The sequence below is a fragment of the Alexandromys fortis genome, unplaced genomic scaffold, assembly GCF_014885135.2.
Source record: "Alexandromys fortis isolate MF-2015 unplaced genomic scaffold, M_Fortis_MF-2015_v1.1 scaffold_24, whole genome shotgun sequence".
NCBI lineage: Eukaryota > Metazoa > Chordata > Mammalia > Rodentia > Cricetidae > Alexandromys > Alexandromys fortis.
The window spans coordinates 11,629,173-11,655,424 of NW_026067906.1; the positions used below are offsets into that span (position 1 = coordinate 11,629,173).

The window sequence follows — 26,252 nt, forward strand, 5'->3', positions numbered from 1 at the left end:
TGCAGAAAACCCGACAAGGCGTGGAGGCCCCTTTGACTTAGAAGCAAAACCTGCAGAAGGTGCCGCTGCGGTGTTCACGGTGTTCACGAGGCAAGAGCTGTGGTTCTTAGCCGGGGTGGGAAAACTATTTCAGAGGAGAGGAGTGGGGGAAGACTTGCAGGAATTAGGCCTGGGTGCGGATGGGAATCTGAGCCGGGATGTAGCAAGCCGGCGACTAGGCTGTTGTCCCTAACCCAGCGGGCAAGGAGAACCAGGGTCGTCGCAGTGAGTCTGGGATCTCCATCCCACCGCGGAGGGGAGGGGAGAGGAGCCGGAGGGGTGCGCGGCAAGCAGAGGACCCACTCTGGCGGGAAGCCTAGGGCTCCCGGGGAGAAGAAGAACGGCTCGGTTACTAGGTAACAGGGCCCGGGCCCGCCTCCCGCGCCCGTTGCTAGGCGACGCCGAGGCCAGGGGGCGGGGGGAGGAGGGCGGTGGAGCGGCCCTACGTGCTGACGCTAATTGTATATGAGCGCTAGCGGCGGGCTCTCGGGTCTCTTTTAGCGCCATCTGCTCGCGGCGCCGCCTCCCGCTCCTCCCGCCGCCGTCGCCGCCGCCGCCCTGAGTCACTGCCTGCGCAGCTCCGGCCGCCCGGCTCCGCGTCCTAGCCTCCTGGAACGGTAACGGCTGGGGCCGGGAGGGTCGGGGATCGGGACCTGCGGGGTATGTGTGTGTGTGTTTGTGTGTGTAGGTCGGGGTGTCGGAGGCCGCGGGCAGTGCTCCGGAGGGGCCGTGCGGCCTGGGGGACCCCGGCGAGCGCCGCCGGCTGCGGGGCGCGCGGGACAGCGAGGCCGAGGGAGGAGCAGCAGGAGGCCACGCCGCTGAGCGCATGGGTCGCCCGGGCCGCCGCTGCCTCGGTGTCCCTCCTCCCCCAACCCCCCCCCCCCCAGAGGAGCAGGGCGAGCAGGCCGCGGGGGTGGGGTGGGGGTGGATGGAAAAGAACGGTGGCCGCGAGTTCCGCCCGCGGGGACGGAGGGATGGGGCTGCGCAGGCCGAGGCCTTTGCGCTCGGGAGCCGGGCACGTGGGGGACGCGCTGCGGCCGGCGGGAGACCCCCGCTCTCCCCCGCCATGCCCGGGCCCACCCGACTCCCCCCCCCCACCCCCAAGAGTTGTAGGCAAAGAGGGTCGCGACGAGGACCAGCCCTGAGGTTGCACACGCTTCCCCGGAGAAGAATGTGCAAACGCATGGGAGGATGGCGCCGGGGTCGGGGCGGGTGGGGGTGGGGGGGTAAGAAGCCTGCTCGGCCAGGGTTGTTAAGGGGTTAACACGTGCAAAAGCATTTAGCTTAGCTGTTTTTAACGAGAGCGTTTTGTGTCTCACAGGTACAGTTAGAAGTTCGCTGGGTACCTTGGCCCGGGGGTCTTATTTATGTGGGGAGAACTTGATCTTAAGTCTCCTTAGAACTCAATGGTCCTTAGCTAAAAAGGAGGCTGGTTTGTTGAGGGGGGGGGGCGCAGTCTAATAGAACAACGACGTAGTTTTCCTCTCCGGGATGATGAAGTGGATGGAGGATGAGATGGAGCAGGACATTAATATATACCGAGTGAGCTCAGTGCGCCACATTGCTGTGAAGATCTCTGGAGTGGCAATGAAGGGAGGAGACAGGTCCTGCCGGGAGGGCTAGACTTCCAGAATCAATGGGTGAACCAGGCACAGCCTGCCCTCAAGGGCTCCTATTTCATACCATCTCCTGTTTCTAAAATTCCAAGAAGACAACGTTTTAAAGACTCAAAATACTAACCTGGTTTCAGGAGAACCAACACAAGCGTTTGTTATTTTTGAAAACAGTTGCCAGCAAAACATCTCTAAGCCCTAATATCCAGAGAAATTTTCGTTGTGCTAGGGGAAAACTAACTGCAGGTAAACGGGGTTTTCGGTGATCTTGGGGAATTCTTGTGTCTCAAGCTTGTTTACAGTTGAAATACCCATCCCAGGTTTAAACTATACACCTACTTTAATTCCAAATCTGGATTTGGAGGATTTAATTTAGCATTAGTAGGGGCTTAGACATCTGTCACAAAATCTTACCCGATAGGTGTTCTTTTCAAGTCAGCATTTAGATTATTAAATAAAGACTCAACATGTCAGCAAGAAAAGTTTGTCAGTCTCCCCCTCCCCCACAGGGTTTCCCTGTAGCTGTGGGGCCTGTCCTGGAACTAGCTCTTATAGACCAGGCTGGCCTCGAACTCACAGAGACCCACCTGCCTCTGCCTCCTGAGTGCTGGGATTAAAGGCCTGTGCCACCACCGCCAGGCAGTTTTGTCAGTTTGATCTGTTGCAAAATACCTGGGGTTTTTTTGTTTTTAGTCTTGGGTCCTATAATTGACAGTGTTTAATACTGAGTGTGGCACCTGATCTGGCCTTTCTTGAGATAAAAAAAAATTTTGGCAGAGCCAATGTGACTAAAATTTTATGGCTTATTTCATTATTTGCTGCCTCGGGGAGCTAAAAGAAATTTCTTGTTTTGTGCACCGAGGTGGTGGAAATGGCTGCCTCATGCCTGTTTAGTTCTTCATCAATCACGGACCGCTGGACCATGCTACCTACTGGGTTTGTAGGCAGTAACTACTACACCGGGCAGATGTGGTGGGCCTGGCTTTTAATCGGGTGTTCGAGGCCGGCCTGGTCTACAGAGTGAGTTCCAGGACGGGTTCCAAAGCTACACAGAAACCCTGCCAAAAAGAAGTAACAGCTATACCTTGGAATAGCCTTTCATCTCTAAAAATGTATCTGGACTCTTTTTTTTTTTTTGTAAAGCTTTTCACATTTTTGTTTATATTCTTTTTACACTAGAAATGAGCTGTGATTTCCCTAGAATAGAGTACTACAGGGGCTGGCAGCCTGGCTTGGGTTAAGAGCCCTGGTTGCTCTTCCAGAGGACCTGGTTCTAATTCCCAGCACCCACATTGCAGCTGAGAACTGTCTATAACTCTGGTCCTGGGGGATCCAACAGGTACATGCATGGTGTGCAGACACATGTAGGCAGAACACCCACTCACATAGGAGTAAAGGTTAGAAAACTGTAAGGATTCCCGGGGGAACAGTCAAGGCACAATAATACTGAGGCTTGGTTTGTTTTTAAAGCCTCTTACTACATGTCTGCTGTGTAGATGAAGCTGCCTGAGAACTAAGATCTGCCTGCCTCTGCCTGTGGAACGCAGAGACTAAAGGCACGGCATTGTTTAAATTCCATCCGCGTAGTTCATTAGTTTGTTTATTTAATGCTGTCAAAAGGCGTTAACTTTCTTTTGAAACTAACCTGTACGACTTAGGTGGTAGTGCTGACATTTTAACAAGAACAGGTCTAGCGTGGTAAAAAGCTTATCTGGAGTTCCTTAGTTTTGCAACGATAACTTTGTCTTTTAAATCGTGTTTTGCTCACCTGTACGTCTGTGCCTGGTAGCTGTAAAGGGTGTCAGATCCTAGCCTGAGTGGACACTGAGAGTGGACTCTTGGTCTCTCAGGGAACACAAGTGCTCTTAAGCAGTGAGCCATGTCTCGAGCCCCTTTATGTTGGTGGGGTTTTTATTGTTTTTTCCAGACAGAGTTTCTCTGCATAGCCCTGGCTGTCCTAGAACTTACTCTGTAGACCAGGCTGGTTTTGAACACATCCTCCCGCCTCTGCCTCCTGAGTGCTAGGATTAAGGGCTATATATTGAGTTAGAAAAGATGTTGTCAGACTGGAAGTTCTGGACACCAGTGTGGAATTCAGAAGCACTGCTCTGGATTTTTCTGTGGCAGAAAGCTATAGTGTAGTCAGGTGATTTTTGTTCCAACATGGAATTTGCTTGCATGTAATTAAATAGTGGCTGCTTAGTGAAGCCTTTGCATATATAAGCTGTGCCTGTAGATAAATTGTTACTGGTAAGTGAGGGCTTTTGTCAGACACCTGTCCCTTCTACATCTGCTGTTGGGTTCGAGGATACTCTACCATGGGAAGCTTTTGTACTTACAGAAGGTAATGTTCTTTGGTTGTCCATTTAGTTTGGGAGTTTAATATATGGCCTGGCCAGTTTTGATTTCACCAGAATGAAAAAGCGTTTAAACTGTGAGGTTCAGCTGGAGCCACCTTGGTGCTCTGTCCTGAACTGGTGAGAGGACTCCAGAAGAGCCACTTCTGACCTCCTTGGGGTGGGGTGTGGCGGGGGGAGAACTGGGTTTCCTGGAGTCTTATTAAATCATCCCCATTTTAAAGTGACTGCTTTATCATCAGTTGTTATTTTCTAAAGAGGAAATGTCTGCTGATGAATATCATGGGAATTTTTCCAGAAAACGATTGACCAGAAGATAAGTTGGTGTCTAGCTGATATATCCAAGACCATAAGATGATCAGTGTGTGTGTAGACAGGGCTTTTGTTTTGCCTCACCTCTTTCTGGAAATTTTTACTCCTTTCAGTTGAGATTAATAATTGACTTAAGGGAAGTTAGAAACTCCCCATTGAGATGGTCTGTGCCGTATTGGGTTACACATTGAACTTTCTCTGATAACGGTCCTGACTTTTCTTCCTTTTGTGGTAGTATACTTTGGTTAGGGGGTTGTATTTTGTTTTACTGTTCTAATGATGTGGGAAATATTTTAGCTGGATATGGGACATATGCCTGTAACTCCCCACTGGGGTATCACTCCAGCCATTTGAGCACGTCCTGATGATGTAGTGAGTGGTAAGCATGTGGAAACAGACAGCTGTAAGTATTGGGGACATAGACAGCTCTTCCCTAGACTGCCTGCCTGCAGTCACTCCCTTCTAGTGAAGGGAGTATGTAATAGAATAGTCTAGTGAGGTTGCTTATGGTCTAAAATCATTAGTTAATACTCTCAAGTGCTGGGATCAAACATGCATTGCACCACCCATGGCAATATTTTGTCTTTATTGCTATATCAGCATGTTTCATTGAGTTTTTATCTTCGGCAGAAAAGTTGGATTTATAGGTCTTTGATCACTTCAGGAATGTTTTAGTTGTTTCTTAACATTAAATCCTATATATCTGTAGAATTTGTATTCAGTCTCAGATCTTGTTATATCTTAAATTTCTACTATTTTCTTTCTTTTCTGCCATGCTTGCAGTATAGCCTCCTTTAACTTAGTCCATTTCTCAGTTGAACCTATTTTACTGTTAAGCCAACCTATTTAGCTTGATGTCAATTTTTAGTTATTTGTTATCTTCAATAGGTGGTTGTCTCTTGTAGGTTTCCTTCCTTCCGCCCCCTTCTCCCTTTTCCCTTCCATTATGGGGAGGAAGTCATGGTGGGTGTCAGGGGCTTGAATCGACTGGTTAGAGAGATGAAGGCTAGCACTCCTTCACTTCGCCCATAGGATGCTCCTATCTGCATTTAGGAAGGTTTATTTCACTGTAGTTCATGTCATAATTGTCAAGCATGCTGAGAGGCTTGGCCTTAGGTGCTTCTAGATCCTGCCCAGTTAACAGTGTCAGCTGTCACAGTATCCCTTGCAGAGTGTGCTCTTAAGTGGCATATCATCCTCACCTATTAGCTTGCAGAAGCATTGACCCCCGTGCCAACTGTGAATGACTAACACCTGCAATGTTGGCTAGCTGCAGTATTTAGTTAACCCAGCAAGTTCTGTGGTGTTACTCAATGACATTGGTGCATATTGTAAAACAAAATAGTACAGAATGAAAAATGGTGTCAGCTTGGTTCATGCTTACTATCCTTTTGTTCCGAGTCTGAGGTAAGATTGCCAACAGTTGGAGAGTCTCCTGGGCTGTACAGTTCTAGGCCAGCCTAGGCTACAGAGTAAAACCCTGTCTTAAGGAAAAAACTCCTTTGTCCCTACTATCTTGTTATGTGGAACTATTATTGTTTCTTATGCTTTTGTACAAAGGTCTTAGGGAGCTGGAAGTGTAGCTTAGTGTAGTGTGCAGTTAATTCCCATGGCCAAGTTACTTTCTAGGAAAAGTAACTTAACCCATATTTAAGAACATGTGTTCACCCCGGTTTCCCTGTCTCGAAAGAAATCTTTAGTGATTTAATAGGCAGAACATATAATCCCAGTTGCTTTCATTAGAGAATCAATGTTCTTCACAATTTTAAATTAGTATTCGTAATGCTTACTAAACATTTTATAAACACTGCTGCTAGAGACAATTTCAGTACACACTGCATAAAGCAAATGGGAAGGGATGGAGAGAGGAGAACCAGGACTCATTGCTCAGTGATGAGGGCCAACGTGCTGATTCCTACAGCACCCGTGAGCCCCTGTGAGTGAGACACCTGCTTGTGCTTTCCCGAGACACTCAGCACCCATGTACTCCCATTATATTCTGTCCAATGGGATGTGTGTTGCTAAGTTCTTGCCATACAGTGAGCGGCAATGACAGCGCTGTCTGGGCTTCAGTCTGAAGACATTCCCAGTGCCCTCTTTGTGTTCTCACTGTCCCTGCTGATGCTGGGTGGATGTTTTTGGTGGCTGAGTCTTCAACAGGGCAGGGAAGCCAATTCCCAAAAGTTTGGAAGGCTTCTGGGTGGTCCCGCAGAGCTAGGCTGCCCTGCGGATCTGAGCCACCTTAGTGATGGTCACAGGACTGAGAACTAAACTGTGCTCTTTAAGCTGCAGTAGTGTTGGGTTTTGTTACTGCTCTTTCCTCATTCAAACCCTGATTCAGTGGACATCTTTAGAATCGTCTAGATCCCAAGGGGGTGGCCATAAGAGATAGGTTTTTGGCAGTCTTAGCTCAGGCTGTCGTCTACCACTCAATAATATTCCTGCGTTAGCTTCCAAAGTACTTATTTGGGCCATTCAGTTTTCATAAATAGTTGAAAGATGCAGAAACTATTAGATTTTCAAAGCCTTCTAGATTCATAAAAGGATAGTAATTAGGCAAAAAAAAATTTTTTTTTTTGTTTTTGGGGAGGGTTTGAAATAGGGTTTCTCTGTAGCTTTGGAGCCTGTCTTGGAACTAGCTCTTGTAGACCAGGCTGGCCTTGAATCCAAAGAGATCCCCCTGCCTCTGCCTCCCAAGTGCTGGGATTAGAGCACCGCCACCACCACACAGCTAAGCAACATTTTTGAAATGAATTAGAGTTAAAAAGTATTTGATGGCTTACTGGGTAAAGTTGTAAGTTCTAATATACGCATGCCACGGGACACACACAATAAATAATAAATAAATGCCATTTTAAAATAATAGGGATCAAAACACAAAGTTCCAGCACTAGGGAAGCAGTCAGATAGACCTGTTCTGAGGCTAGCCTGGTTGACATGGTGAGTTCCAGACAATCCAGGGTTATATGATGAAAACCTGTCTTTTTTTTTTTTTTAAGGTGGTGTATTTGCAGGCCTTTAATCCCAGCACTCAGGTGGCAGAGGCAGGTGAATCTTAGAGGACAGCCAGGGCTGTAACACAGAGAAACACCCTGTCTTCTGAAAACAACAAAAAATGATTCTGAGGGGCTAAGTAAAAATTGACCATTGTCATTAGAAGTTTTTGTGTAAAGACAACTAATATTTAGAAGAGGACTGTTGGCCTGTACACTTACTGGTTAGGGTTAGAATTCTAAGGAATGCTTTTTATTCAGGATTTTGAAGGGGCTGCCTCCAGTGTGATGTTGGAATTCAGAAGCCACAGTTCTTTGTAACAGGTGTGCATTCTTGTCTGTGAAATTGCAACACCTCGCCTCTGAGTATTGTTGTCTTCTCCATAAATGGGGGTGCCGTTCAAGACAGGATTTCTCTGCCTTCCTCTGCCTCCCTGAGTGCTGGGATTAAAGGCACCATTTTTTTTTAACGCATGCTATTTTAAAGGGAATACACAATTACTAGATTATGTTTATTGATTTATAGTCTTCCACTTCAAGTTTTTCTTAGCTTTAAATCATGCTTATTTATAATACTGATTCTTTTTTTTTTTTTCTTAGATATTTGGAGTTCTTTCAAGATGGCAGACATTGACAAGTAAGTGGCAGGTGTTTCTTTGTATTGTGGCATACAAATTGTTAGTGGCCGTCAAATTGTGTACTGTGAAAATGTGTTCCTGACATCCTCTGGTACCTGGTCTGTGGGAAGCTGAGTAGAATATCTAATCTAAAATACTTTATATGTAATCACTCATTCTGTAAGCCAGTCCCTGGCAGTGGGCAAAGAGACACCTTGGTGGTGGTGTTGTCTTATATCAGCCAGGGACAGAGCAGATGGGAGTCCTTTGTTCATCCTAGCTTGATGCCTGTCTTGGTGGCCAAAGCTGTTTCATGCCTAGGGCACATAAGTACTGGCACGTGCCTTTCATCCCAGCATTTGGGAGGCCAAAACAGGCAGATATTTGTGAGTTGGAGGCCAGCCTGGTCTGCAGGGTGTGTTCTAGAACAAATGACAGTAAACTGTTTGTCAGTGTTTGGTCCTAAAAAAGTGCTGTGCCCTGGATGGGGTGGTACACACCAGCCCTTGGGAGGCAGTCAGGCCTGTGAGTTCAAGGACAGCCTGGTCTACAACCCAAAGAAAGAAGTGCTGAGCATGGTATTAGATCATAAATACTTGGGAGAATTTTTAGCCTGTATGCATTTCTCAGCCTTTTTCCTATTAACACTGTGTAAACATATGTAGAATTGGAACAGCAACAGCATACACACAAGTTACAGTGAGAAGGTTGCTTGGACTCTTCCCCGTCGAGCCCTTCAATTGCATGCTCCACCTTCTTACCATGAGTGTAAGGACTCTTCAGTTTTGTTTTCATTCATTTCTTTGCTGTTTTTGAATGTTACTGTTGGTTTGGGATGCGGGTGGGACTGTACTTGGAATTGGATTTAGGGTTTCATACATGCCACCAAGCTGTCCCCTCAAGGTGACTGTTGAATTGTAAGAACTGAATAGGAAGCACTAACTTAGCTTTGTAAAGTGGTGTTGCTTTAGTGGCTTAACTTTTTTGAGGCTTGGCAAGGTTTGTTGTGGCAGCTAGAAACACAGGTGTAAGCAGGTTTCCATTAGTGTGGGTGCATGTCTTGTAAGATTATGGTCAGGGAGGATGGGGTGTAATTTGACAGTCATCTCCCAGCTCCTCACAATAGTTGACTACAGCACTGGTGATTAAGGTTGCGGTGGTTTTAGGTTATGAGGGCATTGAGTAGGGGGAGGGACTGAAACTTTACCAGAAGGTGAACAAATACAAATTTATGTCTATTCCCCATGTCTTTGTACATGCTTGCTGTCTTTAGAAGAGGGCAAGGAAGGGAGACTACTTTGACATGTAGCATGACTTAGCCTGTATACTTGGTGGTTTAGAATTCTTTTTTTTTTTTTAAAGTTGGCCATTTTTTTTAAGATTTATTTATTATATATACTGTATTCTGCACCAGATCTCATTACAGATGGTTGTGAGCCACCATGTGGTTGCTGGGAATTGAACTCNGTTGTGAGCCACCATGTGGTTGCTGGGAATTGAACTCAGGACCTTCGGAAGAACAGGCAGTGCTCCTAACCTCTGAGCCATCTCTCCAGCCCCCAGATGGTTTAGAATTCTAAGAAATGCTTTTTACTCAGGATTTTGAAGGGGCCTCCAGTGTGATGTTGAAATTCAGAAGCCACAGTTCTTTGATCACATATGCATTGCATTTGTTTTAAGTTTCACAGGGTCCTGGAACTAGCTCTTTTAGACCAGGTTGGTTTCAAACTCACAGATCCATCTGCCTCTGCCTCCTGAGTGCTGGGATTAAAGGCATGTGCTACCACTGCCCAGCTTGATAAATTTTAGTTTGGCTTCGGTTTTGAAGATATTTAGTTTTGTCTAATTTTTATTACTTGATACAGCCATTCAGTAGTGGGCCCTTTCAGTTGCCCGGTCCAGCGGTTCTCGTTCTGTCGAGGGCACGTTTTGACTTCTCTTGCCTCTTCTCTCTCTGCAGCTCTTGTTAGATGTCTGTCTTAGAGTGTCTTCAACTTACCTTCAGTTCTTCATCTTTGCCTCTTTGCTCTTTCTGGAGAGATACAGAAACTTTCTATTTCTGTACGTATCCTCAAATCCTGCTTTCCTTCTCTCTTGGTCTCTGTTCACTGTCTTTCTCTGGATGTTGCTTTCCTATTTAGTCTTGTCTACTCTTTTCTCCTCTTGGTTTTGATTAATTTGTAATCTTTTTTTCTAATGGGTTAGTGCTTGATCATCTGCTTGTTAAAATTGGTGTTGAGAGATCTGGGATTTAACAGTATTTGGCTAGAAAGCACACTGGTCTGTTGTGGGACTCTGCTGTAGGATCATTGCTATGACTTCTTGGTGAGTAGTGTCTGGGAGTTGATTGTGTTCCACTTTGTCATCAAGGAGGCAGCTAGGGAGGTTTTCAGCGTCTGTTTTATAAGCATATTAGGCACTCAATGATGTTACCAATACTGTTAGCTTGTATTCTTGAAGACTGTCCTATCATTTCTTACTTAGATTTTAATAACTTTGATTGTCATTTCTTTTTTCTGGCTTCAAAATTTGGTTCCCCTTTCCTTGATAGTTAGTCTTAACCCTTTAAATACTTTCATCCTTTTTTGTTTTTGAGTTGGTGATTTTGAAAGAGTTAAACTTGGGTGTCATTAATCTGCAGTCTTAGCAGCCATCATTTGTTAAACAATTAAAACTGCAGATTGATTATAACAGCTTGATTCCCTTCCCCCTCCATTTAATTCTGTGTGGCTGTTAGTCCTGGGAAGGTGAGAGAAGGGGCCCTCAAAGGAAGAGCCAGTAAACTGAGAAAGGAAGGCCTAGGAGTATCTTTAATTACTTTGAGCCTTAAAACTGCTTGCAGTATCCTTGCTGTTTTGTTACTATATCTATGTTCTAATACAAATTTGTAGTATTTATAGAAACAGAAGTAGGCTGGATTTGGCCATATGATAAGGTTTATGAAATGTCTTTTAAAGACTTGGAGTAAATATTTGAGCATAAATAAGAGTGGCGGCTGCGTGTTACCTAACAGCAGCCCCTGGCTTTGAGTGCACAGAAGATCCTAAGGAGTTGGCCCTGGAACTAGCCCTGAGGTCATAGGGTCAGAGATTCTACTCGAGTTCAGTACTCTTGTTTTGTAGGTTGCCCTGTTACATATGGCAAAACAAAACAAAAATATAAAGGAAAGTTGTCCTTAACCCCACCTTTTTTATTGCTAAACAGAATTTCATGTCCACAAGGTAGCGTTTTCCAAGACAGTGAGAAAGATGTCTTTCTTCTAATGAAACTGTCCTGGCTAAAATTTAAGCAAGGAGTTGGCTCAAAGGTCTAAACATTACTTCTCCATCTTTGCTGTGATGTAAAGTATTCATAAGCAGAGATTCCCCCCCCCCCCCCAAGATGGGGTTTCTCTCTGTAGTCCTGTCCTGAAACTCACTCTGTAGACCAGGCTGGTCTTGAACTCACAGAAATCTGCCTGCCTCTACTTCCTAAGTGCTGGGATTAAAGGTGTGACCACCACTACCTGGCTTGTTTTTGAGATAGGATATCTCTGTCACCATACCATCCTGACTATGACAGTGAAATCTTGAAACCAAATCATTTTTGAAGCTTTAAGAAAGAATCATCGGAGGTAATCTGAGCTTGATCATCCTCTGGGGTCCAGGGCAGCTAGAGAAGTACACAGGGAAACTGTCCAAAACAAAAAACAAACTGCCACCACCAACAAGTAAACACAACCTTACAAGTCCCTGCCATAGATTGGGCATGTTGGTGTAGGCCTGTAATCCTAGCACTCTGGAAGGTAGAGGCAGAAACATCAAGTTCAGAGCCTTCAGCTGTTTAGGAAGTTAGATGCCAGCATAGGCTACATGAAACAAATGTACAAAACAACAGCAAATAAAATGTCATTGCCAAAGCCTGCCCAGTTATTTAGTTATAAAACGGACTTGGTCTTGGTAATTTGCTATCCTAACTGATATGCAGGCATTGGATACAAGCTTGAAAGCAAGCATGCTTCCTGAGGGTGCAGACCTACCAGACTGCATTTTTAAAGCTTGAAACTGGCTTATTTTAGCTAGATGGTTTTAAGTGGATGTGTGAAGGACTTCAGTTGGTACTACGTATTAGAGTTAGGAAACAGACTCACTTTTGAATTTCTGTCCTTTGAAAGAACAAAGATTTTTTTTTTTAATTGGAAAATGAAGTGTCTCTGTAATTTTGTTTTGTAATTCATACGTTTAAACTATGGTGTGATGCTATGACATTGTAGCAAAGAACAGTCTGAACTTGATCAAGATTTGGATGACGTTGAAGAAGTAGAAGAAGAAGAAACGGGTGAAGAAACAAAAATCAAAGGTATTCTTTTAAATTACTTCAGGAGCCAGCAGTTGCTGGCATGTGTGCTCTAGAGGAGAGTAAAATAGGAACTGTCTCTTCCCCCCTTTTTTGGGCCCCCTCCCTGTCCATTGCCCCTTATCTCCCGATCCATTCCTTGAGTGTAGTAACTGTATGTGTTCCTATGTAAGGAAGGAAGATAGTGAACATTTCACCTATTGCTGGAGGTAGAGCACCTAGCTGTGTCACACCAGAAGGGTCGGAAGTGGGAGTAACTTGGCAGTGCTTCTAAACTATGTTTGCTATTTAATTAAGGTGGAAAGTGTTGTGTCTGTCTTTTCAAATGTACCCTAGTAAACCCCAAAAGGGCACATATAAATGTATGTGGATTCAGTGAGAGTTTACCTAGCAGATAAATAATGAAAATACTGAGTTCCAGTGTTTTTTCAGTTGCTGTAATTGATGCTGCTAAATGTGTTACTATAGTTGTGTATCATCTAGTTACTGAATTACTTTTAAAAGCAAATTGGTCTGCAAGAATACAATTGAAAATGATTTTGTTATAGTCTCAAAATTAAATGTACATAAAGTAAAAGCCCATTTTTATTATGCATCAAACATAAACATCCAGATAATACCTTCAGTTTTCTCTAGCCTAAAGTGCACTTGGAGTTTTCTGGTAAGTGGGACTTGTGGAGACTTGAGTAGGCATTGGCACAAAGCATCAAGCTTCCCCGTGTGAACTATGAAATGAGAGGAAAGAGGATTTTGTTTATTGTGCTTGTGATGATGGTCTAGAGAAATCCTGGGCTTTTTCTCTGAGTGCTGGGTTGTCCTTAGCTTACTGTACACATCTACTCCTCATACCAACATTTTATGGGCCTCTTAGGAAGACTTCATGATTGGGTGTTCCGTGAAAACTGCAGAAACGGTTTTACAAATCCTTCTTTCAATGCTCCCTTTCTTTTTAAAAGCGCGTCAGCTGACTGTTCAGATGATGCAAAATACTCAGATTCTTGCAGCCCTTCAGGAAAGACTGGATGGTCTGGTAGACACACCAACAGGATACATTGAAAGGTACAAATTCTTTTTTTCCCCTACTCTCCTAATTTATCTTTTCTATAAAAAGAACATTGAAGCTTACCTGTGTGATCATGGAACACTAATGTCTCTTAGTATCTAGTATAAGGTTTTCCAGAGTAAGAATGATTAGATTGGGTCTTGACTTGCTTCAAATCTGTAGGAAGTAAACATCTTAGCCATTTCTATGATTTATTTAGAAGTTTGTTAGGAATGTACAGAATTAGAAATACAGGTTTTTAAAATACAGATTACTTCATGTGCTCCCTAACTCAGCTTTAGGATTTGAAGGTCTCCTATCCTGGCTTAGTGGAAATGTTCCGTGGTTCTGTGTGTCTGCCCTGAGGTTGCCTGCTTTGCTTTTGGACTTTTGTCCTAAAAGATTGTACTGGGATGGGACCCATCATTCTTTATCCCCTCTTGGGGACTCTTAATAAATCCTTTGGACTGTTACTTGGTGATAGTTTCTACTTAGAGAGCAAACATTTCTTTAGAACTTGTAGCAAGATTTCTAGAGGTGCTGGGATTTCTTTCCAGAGATGTTTAGTAAGAAGGTGGTTTTATCTGCCATGTCTCGGCCATCCAGCTTTTTGTGGATTATTTTCTTTTCAACCAGTTTAGAAGGTGTGCTCTTGTTGTACTGTCTAGTACACTTGGAGCTGCTTTTCAGAAAATGTGCAAGACTTGTACCCTCTGTCCATTTCTTACTGAGGTTACTATCGTTTCATATTTTCAGAAATTCTTAATGTATCATTCCTTAAATTACTGTAAATAATCTTTCCTTTGAAGTCCTTTGGTAAACAGAAATCCTTAATTTCTATATTAGCAAAATGGATAGTGTTTTGTTTTTCCTTTTGTGCTCATGACGTGTGGGCTCTAATTGCTTAGGGAATCTTCTGAGCACCTGCTTTCTTGTGCCCGGTTGGATCTCTCACGTTTAGGTCTTCAGTTTCTTTCAGAGTCTAGCTGTGTGCTTGCTGCAGGTAAACATCATTCCTTCTTGTCTTTCAGTAAGTTCTTATTAAACTATTAGCTAGGAACTTTGATTTATACATGTACCATCTGTTAACACAGGAAGTTCTTTTAAATAATTGAATTTGTCTGTGAGTAGAACACTTTGATCTCCCTGGTCTTCCCGTCTGTTTTTGTCTTTGACACATTTAGTAGCTGTAGCGTCATAGTGTTAACAACACCTGAGACGGGGGCTTTGGGGACTTCGGGAACCCCAGCTCTAGGCAGTCTTCACGTTGATCAAGACAGGCTTCTTTATTCCTTGACAGATGTTTCCTTCCACACGGTCCTAAGTGTAAATGGAATCAGGGTCACCTGCCTGCAGTTCTCCCACGGTTGACAAGGCTGTCAGTTTTAACTCAGAAAGTCAGAGTGGCGTTCATACCACAGATGGACAGGGAGGACAGTGTATCTTTATCATCCATATGTTTGTATTGATAGTTACATACTATCTTTCAGTTTTGTGATTTTCTTAGAATATTGGTTATATTCATTTCTGTATATTTTGCTTGTGGTAAACCTATTGTGAATAGTACTCTTTTATATTGTATTCCTGCTTATATGAAGAAATGCTGGTTTTTAAATGATAGTGTATTCGGTAATACTGCTAAAATCATTTGTAGCCCCCCCCCCCCCCCGTTTGAAGTCAAACTAGCCTCATCACCAAGGAATAAACATAATTAATATGTTAACATCACTTGTGAGATAAGCTTACTCCAATGGGTTGCTTATAGTTATAAGCCAAGATTTGCTTAACGATGGGCAGGAATGTTTTTATTTTTCTTTGTCTTCCTGCCAGAACTTTAGAAAGTAACAAAAAACCTTGTACTTTTTTAATCTGGAGTTTAATGCTTTGGGGAGATTGAGGCTACTTTTTAAGTGATTGTTTCTGAGTGTGTTGCTGCCGTGTTTGTATGTGAAATTGTGTGCAGACTCTGGAGGTCAGAAGGTCTTGAATGCCTCTTTAGCTACCATGAAAATGCTGGGAACATAACCTTGGGCCTCTCCAAGATCAGTAAGTGCTCGAAACGCCTGAGAGATTTCTAGCCTTTAGTCCATTTCTCCCCATACACTTAAGAGGGGAGGTGGCTGTCCTGGAACTTGGTACATAGACCAGGCTGACCTAGAATTCAGACATTCCGCCTGCCTTTGCCTCAAGTACTGATAATAAAAGACTGATACTATCACACCCATTTTAAAGTCTTATTTGGTCTGTCCCAAGTTTTCTTTAGTGTAATTTTGGTTTACTGTTTTCTGAACATGTATGTATGTATGTATGTATGTATGTATGTATGTATGTAGTTTAGGATTTAAAATCCTAGAGCACCCAGGTTCAGTTCCAGACAACAAATGGTGGCTCACAACCATCTGTAACTCCAGTTCCAGGTTATCTGACTCCAGATATTCAGGCAAACACACATAAAAATAAAATAAAATCTTCAGTTACCTTGCTAAAGTTTCTTAGAGCCTTTATTGTTTTTGTTTTTTAGTTTTTTGAGACTGGGCTTCTCTATAGCACTGGTTGTCCTGGAGCTTGTTTGTAGAGCAGGCTAGACTTGAACTCAGATTCGCCTGCCTCTGCACCCGAGTGCCCGGCCCTTAATTTTAATTTGGATTTCTTTTGCATATTTCTGTGACTGCTCTCTTAGATGTCTCTGGCCATATTGTGTACTTGCTTTGCTTTGCCTCTGGTTTAATCTGTCCTTCATAGCCTTGGCATTCTTTTTTCTTAAGATTCGTTTTTTTATTTATGTGCATAAGTGGTTGCCCAGGGAGGCTAGAAAAGGACACTAGATCCTCTGGAACTGGACTTACCAGTGGTTGTGAGCAGTCCAACATGGGTGCTGCGAGGTGAACTTGCGTCCTGTGTAAGAGCAGTAGGCACTCTTAATCACTGAGCCATCTCTTCGCCTCCCCTCTTATTTTTGTAAATTCCAATGGGGAGCAGTAAGGTAGAAACCTGACAACCTGAATTTAATCCCTGGCACCCACTCAGAGTGGGAGGAGAGAATTCTCCGGTGTTGTCATTGACCTGTGCATAGCCCCCAACTGGAGGGAAAAGACATCCTGACCACAATAATGTTCAACGTAACTGAATTGCTTAAGCTTTCTGCTTCTTTATAGTAGCTGTTTACTTGGTCTGGAGGTTCCTAGGAAGGATATGTTCCCACTGTAGACTGAATTTAATTCACTTATGGCTGTGTGTGCCTGTGTACTTTTGTCTTTGTACTTGGTAGTTTTCTTTGCCCATACTTTTTCCATTGAAACATATACTCTAGCTTTCTTATATTATGTCTTTCTGTCTCGTACCATAAGTTAAATTTTTTTTTTTTATTAAGTTCAGCCTTTTGAGACATGAACCCAATTTGACTACTCTGATCTCAGGTTTCCTATGTAGCTTCTTGATATGTCTGTCTTTAACCTCTCTGCAAGTGTATGCCATGTGTGTGGTTCTAAGGGAAGCCAGAAGAGGGTGTCATGTCCTGAGGAAAGGGATGTTTACTGTGTTTACCTAACTGGGGCTGTCTTTCTTTGTACCTGTTACTTCTGGCTCAGACAGCTGTATCTATACTGTATAGCTTGTAGAATATTCTAAAGATGCGTATTGCTTATAAATATTTTTTCAAGACAATAGTTTAAATTACTACCATATTTTATATAGTATTACTTGAATTTTTCGCTTTAAATAATATGGTTTGCCTCTTGCAAAAGCTTAATGTACCCAATACATTTATCTTGACCAGTAGCTCCTAGCATTGTGAAGACAGTTTTTCAAACTACAAGGCTTTTTCTCTCAGAAACTGTGTTTAGTTTTGAAGACAGGTATAAATTTGATTCCTTTTCCTTTGTGACTTAATTTTTTTTCCTTTGGAATTTTGTTTCTAATATTATTGAATAGGAAGAGGCAGTGGTTGCCCAGGGGAGGAACTGATTAAGGATTTCTTACAAAATGGTTTCCCCTGACTTGTCATCTTCTCTCGAGGCTGCAGTTTGTGTACTAACGAGGGACAGCAAATAGTCTTGCTTAGCGTTGACTCTGGAGGTGTGTGCCTGCTTCCCGGAATTTTGTGACCTGCTCTAAAATTTCTAGGGTTACTTTTGCAGTGAGGAAAAAGGCCAGCAGCTCATGCTGCTCCATTGCTCTGAGGAGGTGTGACAGTGTATGGGGCTGGTGCTCCACCTTGCGCTGCAGGGTGTCAGGCTTCAGTAGAATTATTTGTAAGAAATAGAGAGCTGATCTAATTGAATGTTAATTCTATGATTTTACTATTCTAAATGGTTAGGTGAGAATTATTTTAAAATTTTGGAAAGACAATAAATGTGGATTCAGGTTATTTCTTAATCAGATTTTCTAAAATTAGGTATGTCTTGCTTAAGTGTGTACTTTTTATGAATTTAATCTAATGTATAATTCAAAAAAGCACCAACCAAGTATGATGTACTTGGAAGGTAGAAGTGGGATGATGATGAGGGCAACGGGCATCCTTGGCTATGTCCTCGAGGCAGCCAGTGGGCAATATGAGACCTTCGTACCCTTTAAGAACAGGAAATCGCATTGTGTATTGTATTATATCGCTGGTGTCAGGTATGAACGGGCATATTCATCATAATATGTTCTTAGTGTCATTTCAAGTTCCAATTTAAATACAGAAAGTGTTGGGAAACACCCATTTCTCCAAAGTACACTCCTTTCCCCAGTTATACAGATGAGGTAGCGCCTGCACACAAATCAAATTGAGCTCGGCCGGTTGATCGACTTGTTATGCATTGTCACATCTATCACCGAGATTCTGTTCATACTGAACTTTATTATAAAATACTTATGTTTCAGTTTTCATGTGAATAAAATGTGAGTTGTGTTTTTCTGTGATTCTTATGTATCTGGTTTCTAAACTTTCAGCTTGCCTAAAGTAGTCAAGAGACGAGTGAACGCTCTCAAGAATCTTCAGGTTAAATGTGCACAGATAGAAGCCAAGTTCTATGAGGAAGTTCATGATCTCGAAAGGAAGTATGCTGTTCTCTATCAGCCTTTATTCGATAAGGTAATGAATTATGCTGTTTAACTCAGGAAAACATACTTGTGAATGGTAGATACTTAGTGAATGGTATGGGTAGTGAAACCATTAAACTATTAAGCTTTGTGCTATTAGTAAAACTTGTGCTATTTACTTGTTCTATCTATGAGGCATTAATTAGAAACCAGTAGTTTTAAGCTGGGGTGCTAATGTGTTTATACAAGCTCTTTATTTTATTTTACTTTAGCGATTTGAGATCATTAATGCAATTTATGAGCCTACAGAAGAAGAGTGTGAGTGGAAAGCGGATGAGGAGGAAGAGGTTTCGGTGAGTGCCAGCGGGCTCTTCCTGTCTCCTACGACAAGGACTTCTCAGAAGTGCATTTGCTTTTCATTTTTTCTTAAATTTTTATTGCTTTTCAAGACAGGGCTTCTGTAGCTTCAGGACCTATCCTGGAACTAGGTTTTGTAGACCAGGCTGGCCACAAACTCAGAGATCCACCTGACTCTGCCTCCCAAGTGCTGGGATTAAAAGCATCACCACCCAGTTCAGCAGTGTGTCTCAGTGGTGTTTTCACACCCAGGGATTGCCTTTTTCTTTTGTGTGTGGATAGTGCAGATGAGCCGCTCTTCAATCTGGCATTGTCTTATACTATTTTGAGCTTTTTGTGTGGTTTCCTTTGAATTTTATGATGACGGGCAAGGAGCCAGACAGCTTTCAATTGCCCTGCCTGCAGTGAATAATGGCAGCTTTGTCGGATCTGTGCTGTGTTACGTGGCCTTCTACTTTTAAGAGAGTCTGATCAGTACATTATTCTGATTCAGAGTGCCAGGCTGAACATAGGGCGATTTCTGCGGTATCCCTGCAGCCCTGATCTGCCTGGTGGTTCTTGATTTCTGTGGAAATGAGGTTTGGATAAGGACAGTACTTGCACAGCTAAACCAGAACATTGAAGGTTGAAAGTTACCCTTAGTGAAATAGGGGTCATAAAAGCCTATCCAAAGACCCAGCATAGTCATTTAGTTGTTTGCTGTCCTTTTTCAAGGAGGAACTGAAAGAAAAGGTCAAGATTGAAGATGAGAAAAAGGATGAAGAAAAAGAAGACCCTAAAGGGATTCCAGAATTTTGGTTGACAGTTTTTAAGAATGTTGATTTGCTCAGTGATATGGTTCAGGAAATTTAATTCACAAAACAACCTGTTTACCTAAAAAAAAGTCTGACATTCAAATATTTGTAGTTGCTAATTTCTTCACTTTACTTATAGTTTTATAGAAAGAATTTGACTTGATCAAAGTATTTGGTCAAATTTAGTAATAAAATAGTATCTTTGGTGTGATTGACACTATCAGTTGGTTCCTTCTTGGTTTCCTGTGCTTTAGTATCTCAAGGCAGGGTGGTGAGAAAACTTGGGTATTTCATTTGTATTGACCTGAAATATTTTCAGTTTGAAACTTGCTAATCCAGGGGATATTTGCGCCTTAGGATATAAAGCTGTTAAACTCATTTGCAAATATCTTATTCCCAGAAAAGCAGAGATGTTAGCCTTCACTGGGAAACTGCCGCACTTGTTGAGCCCTTGGCCTGGGTTGTAGTGATTACTGGGCGGTAACACTAGCAGAAAGGAATGGACTTAATGCGTGTGTGTTGCATTCCTGCTTTACCAGTGTGGAACAGACGGGGAGAAGGGCATCAGATCTAATCAGGAAACATTCGGTTAAAGAAGGCCTTTCATAGGCTTTTTGTATTTTTTAGATGGGTCAGTCAGTATGACGTAGCTTCAGTTCCCTAAACCATAATATTCCGGTGGAGAAAGCTTTATGCTTCATAGTTGCTATACAAAACTTCACTGTAGTTAGATAGTAATGTTTATTTTAATTTGCAGGAGCATGATGAGCCTATTCTGAAGCATTTGAAAGATATTAAAGTGAAGTTCTCGGATGCTGGCCAACCCATGGTAAGACAGCTTGAATATATAGTTTTGTAGTGTTTACAGGCAGGTTTAAACCGTCAAGAGTAAGGAGTGGAAGTGAGGTATTGCAGCAGACACTGGTGCTCTCTATATTAAATACATTCGTTTGGTGATGGGATTCTGTACGGATACTCAGTGATCCTAGATCAGAGTGGATAAAATAGAACAATAACAGTGTGTTCAGTGTGCCTGGAATGCCTTCAGGTAGATGGTGCCAAGGGCCTCCCTGAGGAGAGATCAGCTAAGCGTCCTTGCTGTGCCTGTTACCAATGGACAGAGCTGTAAATGAAGAGTAAAGTCTTCGTGTGGTGTTGAAGTCCACCTTCATATTTAAAATTAGTGTCTCTGGAGAGATGGAAAGAAGGGGCACTTGGTCGTTTATTTAGATTTACCTAACATAAATTTAATTTGAAACCGTATTTGTCTTGTGCCTCATTTACTTTTAGCTTTCACGTAATTAGGGGTTCCCTTATATTCCTGTTAGGATTGTTTCAGTGGGAGGACAGCATTGCGTGCTTATCAAATCACGGGTCAGGCTGAGTGTTAATGAATGCATTGAAATTCACGGTTTAAGAATTTAACTCACTTTTGTTTTCTTTTAAAGAGTTTTATCTTAGAATTTCACTTTGAACCCAATGAATATTTCACAAATGAAGTGTTAACAAAGACTTACAGGATGAGGTCAGAACCGGATAATTCTGATCCCTTTTCTTTTGATGGACCAGAAATTATGGGCTGTACAGGGTGAGTTAATTGTGCTGCTGTGTTTTTCGTTTAATTGTAGGCAGAGCTTACAGTATGACATACCCTTGTGTATCCTGCTAGATTCTGCATTGCCGGACATTGCAGTCTCTGCTGTTTTCCTCTGGGGCTGGCTCTAGCATGTATATTTTTGGGAAAGAATGTTAATCACTTTCTTTACATCATATGTTATTGCTATTATAAATCTGTAAACTTTAATGTTTTGTTTAGAAAGTTCCCATTATTTAAGTTTAATTATCCTCTAAAAATTTACATATACTCTTATAAAATCTAGCAGTCAAGTGTAGTAAAATACCATGAGTCCTATATATTTTGTTTCCTAAGGTGCCAGATAGATTGGAAAAAAGGAAAGAATGTTACTTTGAAAACCATTAAAAAGAAGCAGAAACACAAGGGACGTGGGACAGTCTGTACTGTGACTAAAACAGTATCCAACGACTCTTTCTTTAATTTTTTTACCCCTCCTGAAGGTAAGTGGTGTCTTAGCTTTGGTTGTGTGTGTCGGTGCTTATTGTAAATATTGGTGTTTTTTTTTTTTCACATTTGGATTTCTTTTCTTGATTTTGCAGTTCCTGAGAATGCAGATCTGGTGAGTTGAGTGTTTATTCAATTTAGCATACATGAAATCAAAAAGCTAGACATTTATTTTTCTGTTGTTAAGACAGGCTTTCTGTGGCACTGGGTGATCCAGAACTCAATTATTTAGACCAGGCTGGCTGGAACTCCCAAAGAGTCACCTGCCTCTGCTTCCTGGGTCCTGGGATTAAAGGCTGCGCCACCATCCCTGCTGAAGATTCAATACTGTTTTATGTGCAGTAGTCGGGAACATGCGTGCATTCCACTTGTATGCACGATGCCTGCAGTAGTCAGAAGAGGGTATAGAATCCGCTTGAACTGGAGTCTTAAAACTAGGTGTGGGTGGCTTGCAAGTGTTGACCACAGAATCCAGTGCTATTAACCGCTGAACCTTACCTGCTGAGCCATCTTGTCAGCCCTATTTCCAGTCTTTCCAAAGGGGATGTCACAAAGTTGCATTTTTGCTTTTTTGCTCTTTAAACAAGAAGCCATATAATAAATAAATAGATCCAGTTTTTATTTAGTATAATATTTTTTTGTATATGCTGGCCTGCTAACATGTAAGTGACCACTTGATCTAAGTGACAGGAGAGCAAAGTTAACTTACATGTGACAATTACTTTTCTTCATAGGATGATGATTCGGAGGCTATACTGGCTGCAGACTTTGAGATTGGTCACTTTTTACGGGAGCGGATAATCCCGAGATCAGTGCTGTACTTCACTGGGGAGGCTATTGAGGACGATGACGATGATGTGAGTACGCTTGAGTCCTGCCGGGGGGCTGCTGCGGGGGCACCGTAGCACAACTCTGACGGTTAGACTGTTTAGTAAGTAGGACAGATGAATTCATAATTAAGCAAATGCTTTGGATGGCTTTTCTCAGTTTAGAAGTGTCTAGGATATCTGGATTCATTATTTTCAGTTTTACTTTTTTTTTTGTTAGAAAAATTTTTGAGTTGATGCAACTTGGTTACCAGTGGGTATATTTTACTTTTAATTTGATGTCATGAAACAACAGAGCTCTTTGAGTGTTCATAGGTTGTATAGAGCATAAAGAAATAAGGAAATGCTACAGCCTGTAGCTAGCACAAAGGTGGGGAATTTTTCTGCAGTTTTTGGCTTTTTTTTTTAACTTACTCCATTTGCAAGGTGGGGAATTTTTCTGCAGTTTTTGGCTTTTTTTTTTTTTAACTTACTCCATTTGCTGTTTGATGGGTGCTGCTGATGCAATACTCACTCACACTTTGTCCTCTCTTTTCAGTATGATGAAGAAGGCGAAGAAGCTGATGAGGTAATGTTTACCAAATGAACAGATAATGCACTGTATGACACATTGAGGAGGAAATTATTGAATGATTAATGTATTCCTTTGCCATAATCATTCTGTGATTTGGGATAATTTTGGAAAATATGATTTTAGAATTCTACAGCCAAACAATGTATGTATAAGGTTTCAATAAATAAATTGCAAAACTCAGCAACATTTTTTTTTTATTTCAAATAATTTTGTTCTGCTGCAGGGTTATCAGCTCTTTGAAGAAGTCAAAAGCTGCAGTAAACTTTTCCAACGTTGGCTGCAGTAAATCTTTTCAATAAAAGCTGTCTGGATGTCTCAAGTTGTGTTGGGAAATTTTTCATGTTAGATGCTTTCATATTAAATTGTATTATCAACAAACTCTGTAATCATGAGAATCTGTTGACCCATAGAGTAACTTGTACTAAAATTTCTATACGTTATGAGTCAATATTTCCTAATATGTACCTACTTCATGGATGCATTTTGAACTTTAATATAGGAAGGGGAAGAAGAAGGAGATGAGGAAAATGACCCTGACTATGACCCAAAGGTGAGCAAAGCCCGTGCTTCTTTTCAGTGTAACTTAGACTGAACTTAGTAGATGAGACTCCTACATGCTCCGTATTTGGGACTTGGCTCTTTCTAAGAATTAAAACCTTATTGCTCAGATTGCTTTCCTCCCAAAGGAAAATTATAATTAGTGTTTAATTGGCTAGCTAAAGGAGATCTGGATGCAGGAGTGCTTTGAACTCGAGCAGTGCTGTGTGCTGGATTCTTCCAACCACTGTTACTGCTATTTAATCCCTAAAAGCTGCTTCTCTTCAGAGATTGATCTGACTTCATTCATCAACCACATGCTGTTAGCAGGAAGGAAGGCGCTTTTTAATAAGCAAGTATAAGGGAAGTAAAAAATACTTGGATAGGTATGAGTTAGTCTAAGAGGAGCTAAATATAAACAGGTTATCTTTGAGAATAAAGACTTAGTTAAATGTCCAAGGTGATTATTTTGAAGATTATCTCAGATAGAGCTTTATTGTATACATAAGTGACTTGCTAACATGCAGTAGTTTGCTACTAACCCACATCACTTGTTTTCGCCCTCATTTTTATAACACTGTGATAAAGTGACTATTGTTGAACAATTCCGAGTAGGCAGAAGCTAGATTGACGTATTGTTTTCCTTTAACAGAAGGATCAGAACCCTGCAGAGTGCAAGCAGCAGTGAAGCAGAAGGCCTGGCCTTGAGGACGGCCTGCCCTGTAATAGCCTAAGCTCGACTCAGTTACTCACAGCCTTATGGTTTTGTATTTTCTTGGTAGAATCAGTAAGTTTTTAAAGGAAAGGAAATTGATATTTTAAAGACCAATTTGTTCTGCCTAGACTACTTACTATAGTTCTGTCAGATATATGTTGAATGCATATAAATCCTCTCTATTGCATGTTCATTTATTGCTGCAGCTTGGTTCTTCTGGAATATTTTCATCATGTAGCTATTGTAATACAATTATGAAAATCAACTGTTGAACTCATTTGGTTTAGCTGCTGCCTTCCTAAAGAACCAAAGTTGGTTTCAGCTGGTAGAAGAACAAGTTGAAGTCTGCCTGCATCCACTAATGCTTCTGTATTGTTGCTAGGGGATGCGGTGAATGACACGTTGGAGAAAGGAAAATTGTGGTTAAGAATTTCCAGTAAGATCAAACCTAATAATTGAGGTTATTAAGGGAGTTTTATATTTTAGATGCTGTAACAGAAGTCAATTCATGGCTATTAGTTAAGCAAGCTGAACAAATGCTAGGCGTTGGTTTTTCTTGTTTTGTTTTGTTTCCAGAACTTAATCTGATAGTATTTAAATGTACTTTGAAAACCTCCATTAATGAAATATCTTTTCTTTGCGGTAGGGACTACCTTCTGCTTTCCTGGAAAGGATGGACTTACATCATTTGAACCTATTTTGAATTTTTCTCTTGTTTGCCTAATTTTGTTTTTATAGCGTAAAATAAAAATGTCACACAGTTTGAGCTATCGCAGGATGATGTCTCAGTTTGTGCTGATTGAGGCTTGCAGAGGGTTAGCTTGAGTTCAGGGATGCCTAGTCTTCCATGTTGACCAACTTTGGAGGAAGGAATGCATAAACATGTGCTCTGAAAACTAACGAGTGTTGTACCATACTTTTTTTAAACAAAGGTTAAATTCTATTTGTTAGAACTAAGTATCTTTGTGACTTTATTTGAATACTCAGTGCTCAAGGATGGGTAGTGTGTCACTTAGCCATGCTCTGTTTACTGTGGAGAATTGAGAATGGGTGGTACTATTGATTTAACTACCTCACAGATATGTTAAGGCATATTGGGGTAATTCTCTCATCTTCTCAATCTTACTAAATGCCCAAAAGAATCAGGCCTGTGTACCACAGTGTGACGGTCAGCATTCTAGTCACACCGAGCTTGAATCGTTAAATTGGAGAATGTGTATCTCCTACTCTGGTGGGAATGGATGAACTAGTACATGACTTCAAGAGATTCAAGGGGTCCTTTCTTTTTATTTAGTGCCCCCCCCCCTTTGAGTGTTGCAAGTGACCACGTGTAATAAATCCCAAATGGTAATGAGGCCATTGCAGGGGTGATGACATTAAACTTTTAGATGCTAAGAGCCACGTTTAAAATACCTCAGGCTAATTACTGTTCATTTTGGGGAAAGGGGCTTTGCCTCCCAGGGTGTGGTAATTGGGTTGTGCTTGGAGGACAGTCTTTCATGTCATTCCTGCTGTTAATCAAATTGACATCTTTTTTTTTTTTTCCCTTTTGTGGAGAGCTGATATTCTTTTTGTGAAATTTCAGTATTAAGGTCTTAGGATGTGAACACATTCTGTAACTAACCTCTTCCTGAGATTTTTAACTACTGGAAATCCTTAACCAATTACATTATTTCCTTTATTTTGAAAATGACTTGGTTGCTATCTATTAGATTGTTTGTGCTATTTTCTGTAATCATAGTTCATCTAAACACAGCTTATTTTCTTGAACATTAAAGTTTGTAATCTAAAGATAGAATCCCGTTTTCGGTGAACTTAAAGAGCTAGCACAGTCTTTTCCCTTCCTTACTTAGGAAGTAGCTGTTGCCAAAGTGAACAGGTAGCTGCTTCTTGTTGTATGATTGGAATGTGCTTTGGACATGGGGGTCAGTGTTCATTATGACATTTTGTCAGTCCCCAAATGGTTCTATTCCATTCTAGAAGTCTGAAATATGTAATTTGAAATCCTTAATAAAATTGGATCTAATTTTATAAAATA

General features: G+C 41.6%; 1 protein-coding gene and 1 non-coding gene across 4 annotated transcripts; both read left to right on the forward strand.

Annotated features, from left to right (window-relative positions):
* The first annotated feature begins 497 nt into the window (after nt 1-497).
* Nap1l1 (nucleosome assembly protein 1 like 1) lies at nt 498-26,252 on the forward strand. 3 transcript variants are annotated; one of them, XM_050135518.1, is made up of 16 exons: nt 498-656; nt 7,915-7,951; nt 12,184-12,269; nt 13,223-13,325; nt 18,241-18,382; nt 18,603-18,683; nt 19,402-19,527; nt 20,236-20,310; nt 20,930-21,069; nt 21,412-21,557; nt 21,657-21,676; nt 22,296-22,418; nt 22,927-22,956; nt 23,462-23,512; nt 24,152-24,221; nt 24,861-26,252. In XM_050135518.1, exons 2-15 carry the CDS (start codon nt 7,935-7,937, stop codon nt 24,185-24,187), a joined length of 1,176 nt encoding a protein of 391 aa, XP_049991475.1. In that variant the 5' UTR covers nt 498-656; nt 7,915-7,934; the 3' UTR covers nt 24,188-24,221; nt 24,861-26,252. The 3 variants fall into 3 exon arrangements, with proteins under 3 accessions (XP_049991475.1, XP_049991474.1, XP_049991477.1); XM_050135517.1 differs by having other exon boundaries at nt 24,152-26,252; XM_050135520.1 differs by lacking the exons at nt 23,462-23,512; nt 24,152-24,221; nt 24,861-26,252 and adding an exon at nt 23,186-23,440.
* LOC126497549 (small nucleolar RNA SNORA48) lies at nt 8,119-8,261 on the forward strand. The gene has a single exon (XR_007590646.1). It is a non-coding gene; the product is annotated as a small nucleolar RNA SNORA48 (small nucleolar RNA).

Excerpts from the sequence above, each read along its gene's own strand:
- Nap1l1 (XM_050135517.1), top strand. Across the intron at positions 18,383-18,602 it reads ATCAGCCTTTATTCGATAAG|CGATTTGAGATCATTAATGC; the intron begins GTAATGAATTAT and ends ATTTTACTTTAG. Across the intron at positions 22,957-23,461 it reads AAGGCGAAGAAGCTGATGAG|GAAGGGGAAGAAGAAGGAGA; the intron begins GTAATGTTTACC and ends ACTTTAATATAG.